A 13,758-nucleotide genomic window follows, 5' to 3' on the forward strand; every position below is an offset into this window, starting at 1 on the left:
TGATACGTTACATACATTACTTGATTAACAGCCTCCACAGGTGGGAGGAACATGTGATGAGTCTAAGTCTGAGCTAGAAGGCAGGTGCTGGTTTGAAATATGTCTCCAAAGACAAGAGTGAAATTGAGATGAGATGAATAGAATGATTACAAAGCCAATAATGAAACAGGAGGGGGAGAGGAGGTGAGTAAAATATGAGGAAACAGTCGGATTTGACATATGGCTACAGAGTGTTGGCTCAGCTTGCAGTGATATACTGCTTTTCATGGTGCTAGTTATGCAGCAGACTCTCATCCAAACTCTTGTTTACTTATATTAATTAGGTTTTTTTCCTTGCCACTTTATTAAAGTGCCTCTTTAATTTAATAAAGTGTTCTACTGTAAACACAAATCACTCCTAAAAACTGAACAGCTAATGTGTGGGCAGAATCACATGAGTTTCTCAACTGCAATTTACTGGTCAAAAAGCTAGATTTTGAATTTTCTTTTACCTTGTATGTAATTCCAAGATACCTCAATACAAAATAAGTAGTTTACTCAATATTTTCGAGAACTTGAAATGTTCATAAGCACTTCTATTAAGGTACTGAGTAAATTTACCCTGGGATTTTGTGTTTGGTAAAATGTCACTTAGCCTAAAGCTCTGTGGATGAGAACAATTAATTGACTGAATTCATATTAGAATTAGCCAACACAGTAGGTATTATCTGTTCATATATACGGATAGATGTAATATGGATAGATGTAATACAGCGGTACCTCGGATTACATACGCTTCAGGTTACATACGCTTCAGGTTACAGACTCTGCTAACCCAGAAATAGTACCTCGGGTTAAGAACTTTGCTTCAGGATGAGAAAAGAAATTGTGTGGTGGCGGCGCAACAGCAGCAACACCCATTAGCTAAAGTGGTGCTTCAGGTTAGGACCAGTTTCAGGTTAAGAATGGACCTCCGGGACGAATTAAGTACGTAACCAGAGGTACCACTGTAACTAACAACAATTTTTCTGCTGGCTAAATTGCCCCTGGTTTCTACAGAACACATTTTCTTTTTCAACAGTACAAGAGAAACAGAAGATGGCTATGAAGTGGCAAAAATATTTAGAGAGACTTTTATTTAAAAGCAAAAAGCTTACCTTTGCTATTTTCACAAAATGGCTCAATATTTCTGCCCTTATTTTTAATGTCTGTGCTGTTAAAATTTCTCGTACGACCCAGAAACTGACCTATAAAAATAAAAATATTGACTTTAATTTAATGAAAAAAGCAGGCTTCATTGAATTAAAACAAATTTGGTACCACTTAAGAATCTTAAACAACCGGCTCAGATGTGCAAAGCATGTAATAGTGCAAACCACCATGTCTACAAATAAGCATATTCCTATGTCAAAAGGACAGAGAGATAGACATTCTCTGTTTTAGAGAAAGAATGTGTTGAAACATCCACAGGAGGCAGTTGCAGCTAACTAACCCCAGTGCAAGATATTTCATACAAGCTACGTAAGTACCAGAACCTTTGTTGATATGAAAAGATATTGCTATTTAGAATAAGGCACTGTAATTCTTTATCATATACAATCCTGTGGAACCGCTCTAAGAAGTCATGCCTATTGAGTTATTAATAACCACCTGAATTCATCATAGTGATTGCACAGTAAGGTATGAACATTACTGTGACCCAAGCACAGTTGTCTGAATGTGTTTCTTTCCTGAACTGAGTTCAGTTTTGGATTACAGAAGGATGATGTAAGTTTTCTTGGTATTCTATTGAGCCTAGTAACTTCATTGCTCTTTACCAGGCATAGGCAAACTCCAGCCCGCCAAATGTTTGGGACTACAATTCCCATCATCCCTAGCTAACAGGACCAGTGGTCAAGGATGATGGAAACTGTAGTCCCAAACATCTGGAGGGCCGGAGTTTGCCGATGCCTGCTCTTTACTGATAAAATCATTTATTTTCTACTCCAGTTAACATCTATATATACATGATAGGGCTGTGCTATAAATCGTCATATCGTTGAATGCAAGTATTGAAATAACATCATGATATGTGTTTCAACAAGGCAATATACCAGTGAACAAAAGGTGGAGACTTAACAGCTTCCCAGGGGTAGCTTAGCTGAACCGATACTTTACAGACACTTTGCAGGTAATTAGCAGGCAAGGTGTCTTCAGCTTTGTTTGCTCTCTCCCTCCTCCCTCCTAACCAATAGGAAATGACAATAAGCCTTCACACTAACCAGCAAACTCTTTCATCTTCAAAGTATCTTTCCACTTAGGTAAAGGGACCCCTGACCAATAGGTCCATTGGTGAACGACTCTGGGGTTGCGGCGCTCATCTCGCTTTATTGGCCGAGGGAGCTGGCATACAACTTCCGGGTCATATGGCCAGCATGACTAAGCCACTTCTGGCGAACCAGAGCAGCGCACAGAAATGGCGTTTACCTTCCTGCCGGAGTGGTACCTATTAATCTACTTGCACTTTGACATACTTTTGAATTGCTAGATTGGCAGGAGCAGGGACCGAGCAACGGGAGCTGACCCCGTCGCGGGGATTCGAACCACCAACCTTCTGATCGGCAAGCCCTAAGATCTGTGGTTTAACCACAGTGCCCTTTCTTTCCACTTAGAGCTCAGTTAATTATGCAAAGCCTGCTAACAATCCAGGAGGAACCTCCCACAGCTAGACAATCAAAGATCCAGCAGCAAGGTAAAGAAAGAATGTAAAAAAGAACTGGAAAGCACTTTTTTCTTTTCTCCCACTCCCCCCCCCACCAGTGAAAAAAAGAGGGGGATAAGTTTTTGTTTTTATTTTCTGGTGGTGTTTATGTTGTTGGTTTCCCCTAAATAGCTTCCTCCATATTAAGATGGATGGGTGGATTTATTTATTTATTTATTTATTGGAGGCTATCTCTTTGCTTGCTTGCCCTCTCTCCCTCCCTTTGATAAAAAGAGAGAGCTTGGTGGGATGAGGGCTTTTGCGGGGGCTTTCTGTGGGGGGGGGGTGAAGGGGAGAGGAATTAGTTGGCCACCTTATGCTGAAATGAGAGGTTGGGTACTATGTGAGAATTATGGGGAGGGTGTTTTTTGGTAAACAGTACAAGCAAATGCATGTCTACTCACAAGCAAGCCCTACTGAATTTACTGAGGCTTACTCCCAGGAAAGTAGAATTAAGTTTAGTTGAACTCAGTGGGGCTTATGCATGTATAGATTTCACTTAGACCTCTGAGTGAGGAAGCAGATGCAACTTGACTACTAAATCACTTAAACTAGGGGAGGGGGCACTAGCACACATCAAAAGTATTGCTGCTAAAAGTAAGCCCCCTCCCCTTTTAGCAGCTTTCTTGCAAACCCATCTACAATGAAACAGCTGATGAAACAAAGGCAGGAGGAACACCCAGACTAAGCAGGATTTCCTTCCATTGCATCCGCTGGTGAGGGGTGGAATCCTGCTAAGCACTGGGTTCAGGTGCACAAGATACCTCCAGGCAGGAAGCTCTCTCATGCAATTGGACCAAGCAGAGTTGCCCTCTGTTCACATCAACTGAAATGGGATGGGGTGTGTGCAAAGAGAGGGCCATCCTGCTTAGAACTGGGCATAACAGAGTGCACGTGTGCCTGGACCAAGACACTTTGGAAGCTGCTAAGGGGGCTTTGGACAAGACCCTGCCTTATGATATCAGGTGTAGGATAGGTGGGTGCTGTTTGATCAAAATGGCCCATCAGGCCAAGACTAGCAGACAAGCTTCAGGTTTTTCACCCTTCCCATAGCGGCATGCAACAATAAAAACGAAACAAGTGAAAACAGAAAAAAAATCATTCTAAAAATAAATAATGATAAAATACAGTACTGTCCATGAGTAAACTAATATTTCTGGAAAATCTTCTCAACATAAAAAGCTTTTCGTATCTGATGAAATGTGTATAGTCTGCAGACTATCTAATCTTCAGTGGGCACTGTGTTCCATAGGGCAGGTGCTGCTGTGCTGAAGGACCTGGTATGAGTTGTTATGGAAGAAACCTCTGGAACATTCAGCACCACAAGGAAAGCCTCTGTAGATGACCATTGTGAACAGGCAATTGTATGGTAAGGCAATCCCTCAGATACCCTGGTCCCAAACTGTTGAAAGCTCTGTACACCAAAAGCCAAGCCTTAAATTTTGGCTGGTAGCATATTGACAACAAGTGCAGTTCCTTCAACACGTGTTATGTGTTACTAGAAGGCAATCCTGGCCACAAGACGGGCTTCCACACAATAATAGTAGGACAGCCCTATAATCCAATATCAAGGTTAGCAATGCATGGACGACTGTTGCTAAGCTTTCCCTGTCAAGAGCAGCTATAGCTGGGACACTAGCTAACACTGGAAGAAAGCAGTCCTAGCCACCATGGCCACATGAGCCTTCATTCATGGATCAAGGAATACTCCTATTCCACCTCCCTGTTCCCTTAGAAGAAGTGCAACCCCATCTAGAATGGGTAACTTCCTGAAATCCCAGGCAGCTATAAGTTTCTAACTATTAACAAGATAGGAAACAAGATGAAGGTTTGATTACTTCATAATTAGCTAATCCATCAAACACAGTTGTTAAAAATCCAGATATAGCAAGTATCTAATTGTACAGTACAGTTACAAATCCAACCTGCATTAAGCTGAGAGACAATGATTATGTATTAACTAATTAAAAACTTTACCTGATTAAACCTCCTTGTAAAGGCAACAACATTGGGGGCAAGGATGTGTTTTTCTTTCTTATTCCATCCACAACTTGCTAGTTCCTAGAAAATATAACATAATACCATCTTTAAAAAAATCTTTCACAGTATTAAATAAAACTTTCCATAAAGAAAACACACCAGCGAAGAAACAGGATTTTAAAATTCCAAATGGACAGAATTGGAAAACTATTATAGCTTCTACTAAAATCTAGTCACTGGATCCTTTGATTTTCCTTGTACTCACAACAGGTATGTCCCCTATAATTCGTTATCTTATTTTTAAATCCTGCCTTTCTTCTGCCTTGGAAACCAAGGCAACACACAGGCACCCATCCAGGCACTAGCAGGATTCAGACCTGCTAATAGCTTCAGCAGTGTGGTGGTCTTATGAGCATTCAGGCGATATCCTAGGCCCTAAAAGTTAACGCCTGAGTCCAAAACTAAAGTAAGATGTAATAGCACAGACAGAATACAAAGAATGAGGAATACCAAGGCCAGTTTTTTGTTTTTTTAATTTCACTGATGAGACCAGAGACTTTGCTCCATAGTGAGACTTTAGCAAAGGAAGAACCCGTATCTCACTGACATCCAATGAAGCCGAATGTTGGAAGATTTAGGACAGATAAAAGTAAGTACACCTTCCTGTAGCACATAGGCAATGGAACTCACTCCCCTAGGAGGCAACGATGGTCACCAAGTTGGATGACTTTAAAAGAGAATTAGACAAATTCAGGGAGGAAAGGGCTATCAATGAATATGCTCTACCTCCAGTTGGAGGTAGCAATGCTTCTCAATAACAGTTGCTGAGAACCACGGAAGGGGAGAGTGCTCTTGTGCTAATGTTTTGTTGCTGGTTTTCCACAGTAACTGTGGGTCACTGTGAGAATACGATGCTGAACTAGATGGGCCACTGGTCTGCACCAGCAGTCTATTCTTATGTTATTGCATATTTCAAGGTGGGCAGGCACATAGGCACACCTTGATCTCTTCTTTGCTGCAATTTAGGATGGAAATGAACAGAGAAGAAAAGTCTCAGCCATGTCCATAGGTGCCATCGGGGGAGGGGGCGTAGGTGCCTTGGCACTCACAAATTTCCACTCTGGGTGCCCTACCAAGGCCTGTCATGGACACAGACCCAGCCTGGAAGCAGGGCCACACTTCCAGAAGCACATAAGCAGCCACAGTGGCCCCCAACAGAAGCCCCACAGCAGAGATGGAGGCCCTGACCAAGTCACCGCCATGACTCCAGAGAGCCAGCACAGGTTGAGCAGTGTGCACCAGTGGGATGTGATGGCATGGTGTCACGTTGCATGCACGCCACTGGGCACCCACAATCTGGGGCCCAAGTTGGTGCCTCTGACCATGTCCCACTCTCCAGGCCAAGGGAAAGGGTACCATGAGCTCCCACAACCTCTGGAACAGAACACAACTGTGGTACCCTCTTTAGGATGACATCTAATCTTCTGTGAGAAATGTGTTGGTTTTTCTAAGCATATTAAAAATTAAAAGTGATTTTCCCATTCTCTATATAGACCCATCCCTATTTTTCTAAAATTATTAGAAACCTTGATTGCAATGCAAATCCTGTTTTGCAATCTACCATTTTATTTAAGAAACACATCTTATGACCAAGTGACACCTCATCGCTAAACAAAACTAAAATTGTATTTTCTAAGGAAATAATTTGGCTCCCTATTCTGATGAAATAATCCTGAATTTTGTGCTTTGTATATTATAGTCAAACACCTCTGTGGCTTTCCTACATCTTAACTATTTTTCAGTATCACTATGGACATTATAAGGCGGCTATGTCTGACTTAATTGTCAGCTCCACGGGGGTAATGTGCAACAAAGGCAAAACATTCTATGCGTCTAATGAGATTTGCTGTGAATTGGATGGATTAAAAGGATGCCCAATTAAGCAAGGACAGTATATGTAAAGCCCACCATAATTAATTTTCACTGGATAAACTTATTACAGCTGCTTGTTTAATGGAAGGTATTTTAATGAAATCCCATTTCTGTATAACTAGAGAGCATCAGCACATGTTAGCACTTTTGCAATATCAATGTTTCTTGAGTTCACACATTTGGGTGAAGTGGTGCATCACCCTGTCCTGAATCAGAGACTTAATCAGGGCAGTGGTGTAGCATGGGGGCCTGGGGGGGCCATGGTCCTGGGCACATAACGAGGTTCCCACATGACAGGCTTCTTCATTGAGGCCAGAGCCACAGAGAGGAAAGCCATGCCCGGGCCAGGCCTTCCGCCATTCAATGGCCCAATGCTGCCAGCCGAAGTGGCAGAGAGGAGGAGAGGCGACAGTGGAGGCGGTGCCCCTCTACTCTGAGTGCATCCCCACCACACCACTTTCTGAGGCTGCGACTGGAGAGTCTGACCCCAATCACACAGGGCTGCCAGGTTGGCATGAGTGCACACCCTGCCCCTGTGACAGGTGGTGGCAGCATACACTCTGCTGCTGAATCAGGGTACTCTGTTAGAGGAGTTTTGGTGGAAGTCTCTGTCCAGAACCCAAGTGTGGCGCAGACAGGCCATAGAGATACCAGTGGCAGCCTTAGGATGGCTACCTTGGTAAATCAGCATATTGGGGGAGGCCATATTCCTGGGCACAACCCTGCTATATACGCTAGGTGCCAAATGGCTCCTTAAACCAGGCTTGCAGTCGCCAAAACAGAATGTCTAGTTGCTGTTTTTTTCAAATGATGCACTGACTATGATTGATTATCAGCTAAACATTTAGCTAGTTAAGATGATAATCTTGAGCTCGGTGAAGAACTTTGGGAACTTAAAGAAGAAAAGTCACTTGATCCAAGGACAGTTCACATATATATTGGCCTATTCTGACCTCTTTTTCTTAATGGTGACTGCTCCTGTTCAGGCTGCACAATAAAAGCATTTTGGTTCCAGAAATCCATTCTGATTGTACAGATAAAATATAATGGATAGAATGCTACAGGATGGGGGTATTAGGGTGTGGAAACAGTCCAGATCCAATGATCCCCAGATGGTGGAGATTTCAGGCACCATCCTGGTGCCCAGGCATCTTTACTTGATCGCAAGTGGTTGAAAGCCAGTTGCAAAATACACCTGGCAGCTGGCTAGTTTCAAACATTGCCTTGAAGCAGTTTCAACCCTTTGGTAGGAGGCTGAAATGGATATACACCCAATACCTGAGCCAAAATTCCACCTACACCTGTAATCAATAAGGCTGAGGCCATTTTTAACCCAGATCTTTGTCTGTCTGAGTTCATTCTATTGCACATCACAGTACTCACTGCAAAGGAGAAGGTAGCACTGCGACTGGTACCACAATAAAAACCCATTTTTGTATAATTAGAGAGCATCAGCAAATGTTAGCGCTTCTGCAATAATATTTCAAAAGCACCTTCTATATATATTCTTAACGGAAAAGAAATTCCTCTGAAATGCCACGTAAACTTTATTTGACTTGGAGGTTTTATTACAGTAATGTCAGTGCAATGAATGTCTTTATTCAACCTCAGTGGCCTGGAAATGCTTCTACCCATCACTACCTCAAGGTAACAGTCCTCCTTTATGATTCTGCCAGATTCTCGCACGGTAAAAGGATACTGAGAAATATAGGACAATGATTTTTGCATCCATCATTTTAAGATTCCTACAAAATATCACTGAATTTTCAGTGTGGATGGGAATATAATACAGTATGACCATAAAAATGTGCTTAAATGCTGTCAACATAATATAATGACCACTATATTGTCATCTTATTGCCCAAACACTACAAACTCATTTTGGGATGTGGGCTAACATCGGCTCTGGTTCCTCAGTCATCAATGGATGGTTCAGATGAGGAAAGGGCAATTGCCCAAAGCATATGTGCAGCTATGAATACACTAGGAATTTCTTTTAAATGCCTAAAAGCCCCACGGAATTCATGAGCCACACTTTGGCCACCCTAATCTATAGCTATCTCCCACAAATCCTTTTCTGGAACCTCAACTATTCTGCTACCAGCTGAGAAAGTTGAAAACAGCTAATACCTTAGTACCCAGACCATTCCTGTTACGTTCATTTCTCAGATTAGGAGAGCTAGTCAGGATCATTCAAAAGGTTGGCTTTGTATAGTGCTTGAGTTGCTGATGCATTTTCCTAGTCCTGTTAACATAGAGCTCTGGAGACAGTGGGTCTTATGTAGCACAAACAAAACATTTCAATGTATTTGAATGCTTTTACTTTAAATTGGATATATATGCATACTTCAGAGCTATGCACACGCACAAATATAATCCAAAAGGGAAAAAGAAACATTATTTTTGCCAAGGGAAAAATGATAATTTCACATTATCCCTTGATGTTCCAAATACATTCTACAGCTTGCCTCCACAATTACTAGCTCAGGTTACTACAAATCTATATAGCTTTTGCATTCAGAATTAACCTACTGTGTATATAGCATCCTGGAAATGAGTTAACCAGATTATCTACCCTAAGCCACTATTAGCAACCACAGAGCTTCAAACAACTCTGTTATGCAAGTTTCTCCAACATCAGCTCTGTACTGTGGAGGTTATGCAGCCCAAGACAGGGAGCCAGCCAAAGCGCTAGAAGTCTGCCTCCAAAGAATTCTATAGGCATGTGATAGAATGTCCTGTAGGAATCCAAAAGCCCACATGTGCTGAGAACAGCGGGAAAATCACTTCATCTCCACCCACGCTTCTCAACACAAGTTTCCAACTTGTATTTGCTGTGAATAATGGTGCCAGTTCACACCTGTCAAGACTCGTGTCTCCCCCATGTGATAAACAGATGTCTGGTGGTCAAAGAGCCTGGAAAGCATTTGTTCACGTGGCACAAATCTGCTAAGCATGATAGCAGAACTGAAATGAGATTGAAGGGGCGGGCTACAAAAATAGTAAAAACAGGCCTGTAAATATCAGCAGAAATAATTATCACTACAATAAGTACAGGCCAGGAAAATAAACACATTTGTGCCTGGAAGATGCATTTGAAAGTTTACATTTTGACTATTTACCAGCAGATTTTACCAGAAAAAGGTCTTAAACAACACACACTCCCGCCCCATAGTATTTGTCTACATGCCATCAGCATTGTGTTGTACAAGAAGAGAACTTCCTCATTATGTGTTTTTACCATTAACTTCTAACCTTCCAATACATTTTATGCTTTTCAGCAAAAATTTTGCCCACTGCTTCTAAATGTGATACACATTCCACACACACAAATACAAGCAAGATCAGATGTTTTCTAAAACATTTTTTAAACAGAGTCTATCCAACTAAATCATGATTAGGGCTGAGCGACGTCAGGTTTTCAACATCACGATGTATCACCAGCCAAAGGTTGCAATCTGGCAATACACAGTAATGTTGTAACAACAAGCTGCATTGGCCCTAACCGCGTGAGGTGCCAGGGTGAAACTTCTGCAGCTGTCACGAAGAAGGGACCTGAAGCACTTTCACTCCAGTGCCTTGCAGGGCAGGGTCTTGATGCAGCCCGTTTGCCCTGCTCAGCCAGCGGGAAGGCTCCCGTCCCAGGCTAAGAACCTCCGAAGTTCCTCTTGCTTGCGCTTGAGCTGGAGGGACATCAGGCCTTCTTTGCGCCGTTCAGTAGGGTGTGTGGGAAGGCTCCCGACCCCCAGCTGAGTGAAGCCCAGTGCCTCTCCGGCTCACACAAAAGGCACCAGGGCTTGCTCAGCTGGGGTGGGGTGGGGAAAGTTTAATGGAGCCCCCACTCCGCCTCTGGCTCGTGCTTGAGCTAGAGGAATCCCCAGTTCTTTATAATTCTGTCTTGTAAGTACCATTTGAGTTATCTTCTCTAGCCGTGTGCTAGGGCCTTATTCAAAAGGAGCTCAGAGGTTGTAATTTGCCTCAGATAGCCTCAAAATAGCACTCAAATAGCCTCAAAATAGCACTGGATGGCCTTGGAAAATTTGAATGGCTTCCACGGGATTACAAAGGGCAGATAAAAAAAAGCTCCGGAGGGGAGAGGAGAAAGGGGAGGTTTAAAATACCTCCTGGTAGCTCCTGGATTCTTTATCAGGCTAAACTTTGATTTTTCTGAGTGTCTTTCTGTATTATTGTTATTATTCTGTAAAAAGCTCCTACTCACTCTGTTGAGGCTCACAGAAGACTTACTGCCGGCGCCATCTTCCGTACAGAAAATTAATCTGGGGCCTTCTGTAAACTGTTCCACTGAGGAGCATGGCTGCCGGTACGTCAGCGGAGCAGTTTAAAGAAGCCGGGGGGTGGGAATACAGCTTGCTCCTCCCTCTGTGGTATGAGGGGCAGAACGTGATGGTGGCCTCACCCGGCAGTTTATCTTGGGTGAAACTGCTGCTCCTAAGTCCCTCTGCTACTAGTGGCCCAGTATTGAAAGCGGCGCTGGTAGCAGAGGGACTCAGGAGCAGGATTGATTTTCCACATGCAATATACGGCTGTGTGAAGCTGCCATCATGCTCTGCCCCTCATATCGGTCCTGGGTGATACATCACCCAGGCCTAAATCATGATGTGAACAAAATTACAAGTGCAATGGAATTTCCCTTTTCTACTCTCCCACAGACACCTCAAATCTGCTCTGGGATTTCCCCCAAGCTTCCAGAGCAGATTTGGGAAGAATGTGGAGTGTATGCAGGGGGAAAAGAGGGACTAGACAACCCCAATTGATTATGAAGATCCTTGACAGGGCATATCATACAGTGGTACCTTGGTTCCCGAACGGCTTAGTTGCCAAACAAATCGGCTCCTGAACACCGCAAAGTAAGAACACCCGGAAGTAAGTGTTCTGGTTTGTGAACATTTTTCAGAAGCCGAACATCCGATGCAGTTTCCACTTGAGTACAGGAAGCTCCTGCAGCCAATCAGAAGCCACGCACGCCTTGGTTTTTGAACAGTTTCAGGAGTCAAACAGACTCCCAGAACGAATTAAGTTCGAGAACCAAGGTACCACTGTATATCCACGCTATTATTATGACCAGAAAATAGTCAATTCGTCACTGGAGTGCATCCAATATAAATTTCTAAGATCAATCTTTAGGCTGGAGGCAGGTCTCTTGAGCATGGAGGCCAGAGTATGGCTAAGATTATCATTTTTTTCCTACTGGGCTTGCTCCCCTTGTTCTGAAGGATGACTTCCAATCTGCATGGTATCAGGCTTTTATGACCAGAATTCTAGCTCTGGGCTTTTCCCTTGAGCAATTGCTCAGAATGGGCTTTGAGCAAGCTAAATCAGCTATCAAACAATGTATCATACACACAGAATGCCAAAGAGATCTGGATAGGTCCCCCTCTTTTATTGACAGTGATTACAGCAGGTATCTCTCAATGCCTATAGAGTATCTAAGCAATCTGGATCTGCCTAAATATCATAGGCCATTCACCCTATGCCATGCTCTCCCCTCTGTTGTTCTTAAAGGTCACTATAGAAAAATCCCGTATCTGTATAGATGCTGTCCCTGTGACTCTGTCCAAATTTAAACTGTAGATTATGTGCTTCTCCAATGCTTGTTTTACAGAGATCTACGCTCCCACCTTATTTTGCCTATACTCCAGAAATATATTGGGAGTTCTGAACAGTTTCTTACTACTCTGCTGATTTTAGATAATAATTCTGGCATAACATATAAGGTGGCCAAATTCTCTAGAGCAGCAATTAAAGTGTGACATATAATGACAAGCACTCAGGAGTAGAATATTGATGGATGGTCATCCCTAGATCAGAAGGGTTCTCTTCTGTTGGATAAATGACCAACTAGAGCTGCTTTTTTATTATATGTAATTTTATTTATTTTAAGTTTACTTCGTTCAAACTTTATAATTGGTGATTTTATCCTGATACTGGTCAATGATCACCAGGGCTGTCTTAAGCATATGTGGCGCCGGGGTGCAAAGATCTACCTGGCGCCCCCCCCCCAAGGTTGCCCAGTCCCAGGTGCGCAGGAGGGCGGAGCCGGCCGGCTGCCTCAGCGTCTCGCTGGCTCAGTTGTCCCCGAACTTGTGATGCAGAGCTGCTGAGCCCGCTGTGGCACTCCGACCGACAGGCAGGCTCTTCCCCGGACTCAATTATTGGGCCCCGGACTCTCGGCCATGGCGCCCCGCACCCCGGTGTCCTGCACTCCTAGCGCCTATGGGTAAGACAGCCCTGATGATCGCAATAGAACAACTTTATACTTAAGAGAGTCAATTGTTGTGGACATAAAAACATTTCTCCACTCAACAGTATTTTGACACTTATCCTGCTCTACACTAAATGTGGTATATTACTAAATAAATAAATAAATAAATAAATAAATAAATGGCATTGAACACAAACACACAAATGTGTACAGTAATACATTTGAGGACAGGACTGGACAATGGTGGGTTCTATTTGCTCTCAGACTAGAAATGTGTCTGTTTTTCCTCTTTGCTTTGTACTCCAGTTCAGTGAAATACTTGCTTCATGTCACTAGCAGGCACCACAGCAGGGCTGTAATTAAATTTGGTTCTTGGGATTGCTGCCTTCCCAGAGTGAATTAATTATGTCCTGACATTAAATGACATGCCAGCAAAAATATTAACTGGGGTAAAGGCTAAATTAGGTTCTCAATTTAACCAGCTTTTAAACCATGGTTAAGAAGGATGCATTGTTAACTTTCACCATTGTTAATGTTAGTACCAATGTGTCCATTAACTGCAGTAAGACTTGAAGGGAAATTCATATTAAGGGCAAAGTATAAGCTCTCGGGGCTTTCTGCTGGTCTCTTAATCACAGGTTTTTAAATAAGTTTTTATTAAAAAAAATTGTGTTACAAAACAAACAGATAAACAGGGAAATGTACATTTATTGTCTCCTCTTTGATTAGCCTCATTATGTCTGTTCTGGCCTTATGAGGGGCTTTGGGGGCAACTATTGACAAAATATATGCATTAAGCATCAGGGAGGAGAAAACCATCTAAACTTCTATTTCAATTTTTTTTTTAAACTTCAGAACGTCATATTAATTTAACAAGTCTATGTTGCTGATGACACACGACTCT

General features: G+C 42.7%; 1 protein-coding gene across 11 annotated transcripts in view; it reads right to left on the minus strand.

Annotated features, from left to right (window-relative positions):
- The window catches only part of RALGPS1 (Ral GEF with PH domain and SH3 binding motif 1), a 214,439-nt gene that overhangs the window by 144,518 nt on the left and 56,163 nt on the right, over nt 1-13,758 (minus strand). For all 11 annotated transcript variants that reach the window (XR_013391386.1, XR_013391385.1, XR_013391382.1 and 8 more), the window contains exons 6-7: nt 4,697-4,780; nt 1,137-1,226 (exon numbers count right to left, since the gene is read on the minus strand). Coding sequence is in view for 4 of the 11 variants with exons in the window: in XM_028715422.2 (XP_028571255.1) it covers nt 1,137-1,226; nt 4,697-4,780 (174 nt within the window). In the remaining 7 variants the exon portion in view is untranslated. The remainder of the gene's footprint in view (nt 1-1,136; nt 1,227-4,696; nt 4,781-13,758) is intronic.

This window comes from Podarcis muralis, chromosome Z (assembly GCF_964188315.1).
Source record: "Podarcis muralis chromosome Z, rPodMur119.hap1.1, whole genome shotgun sequence".
Lineage (NCBI taxonomy): Eukaryota > Metazoa > Chordata > Lepidosauria > Squamata > Lacertidae > Podarcis > Podarcis muralis.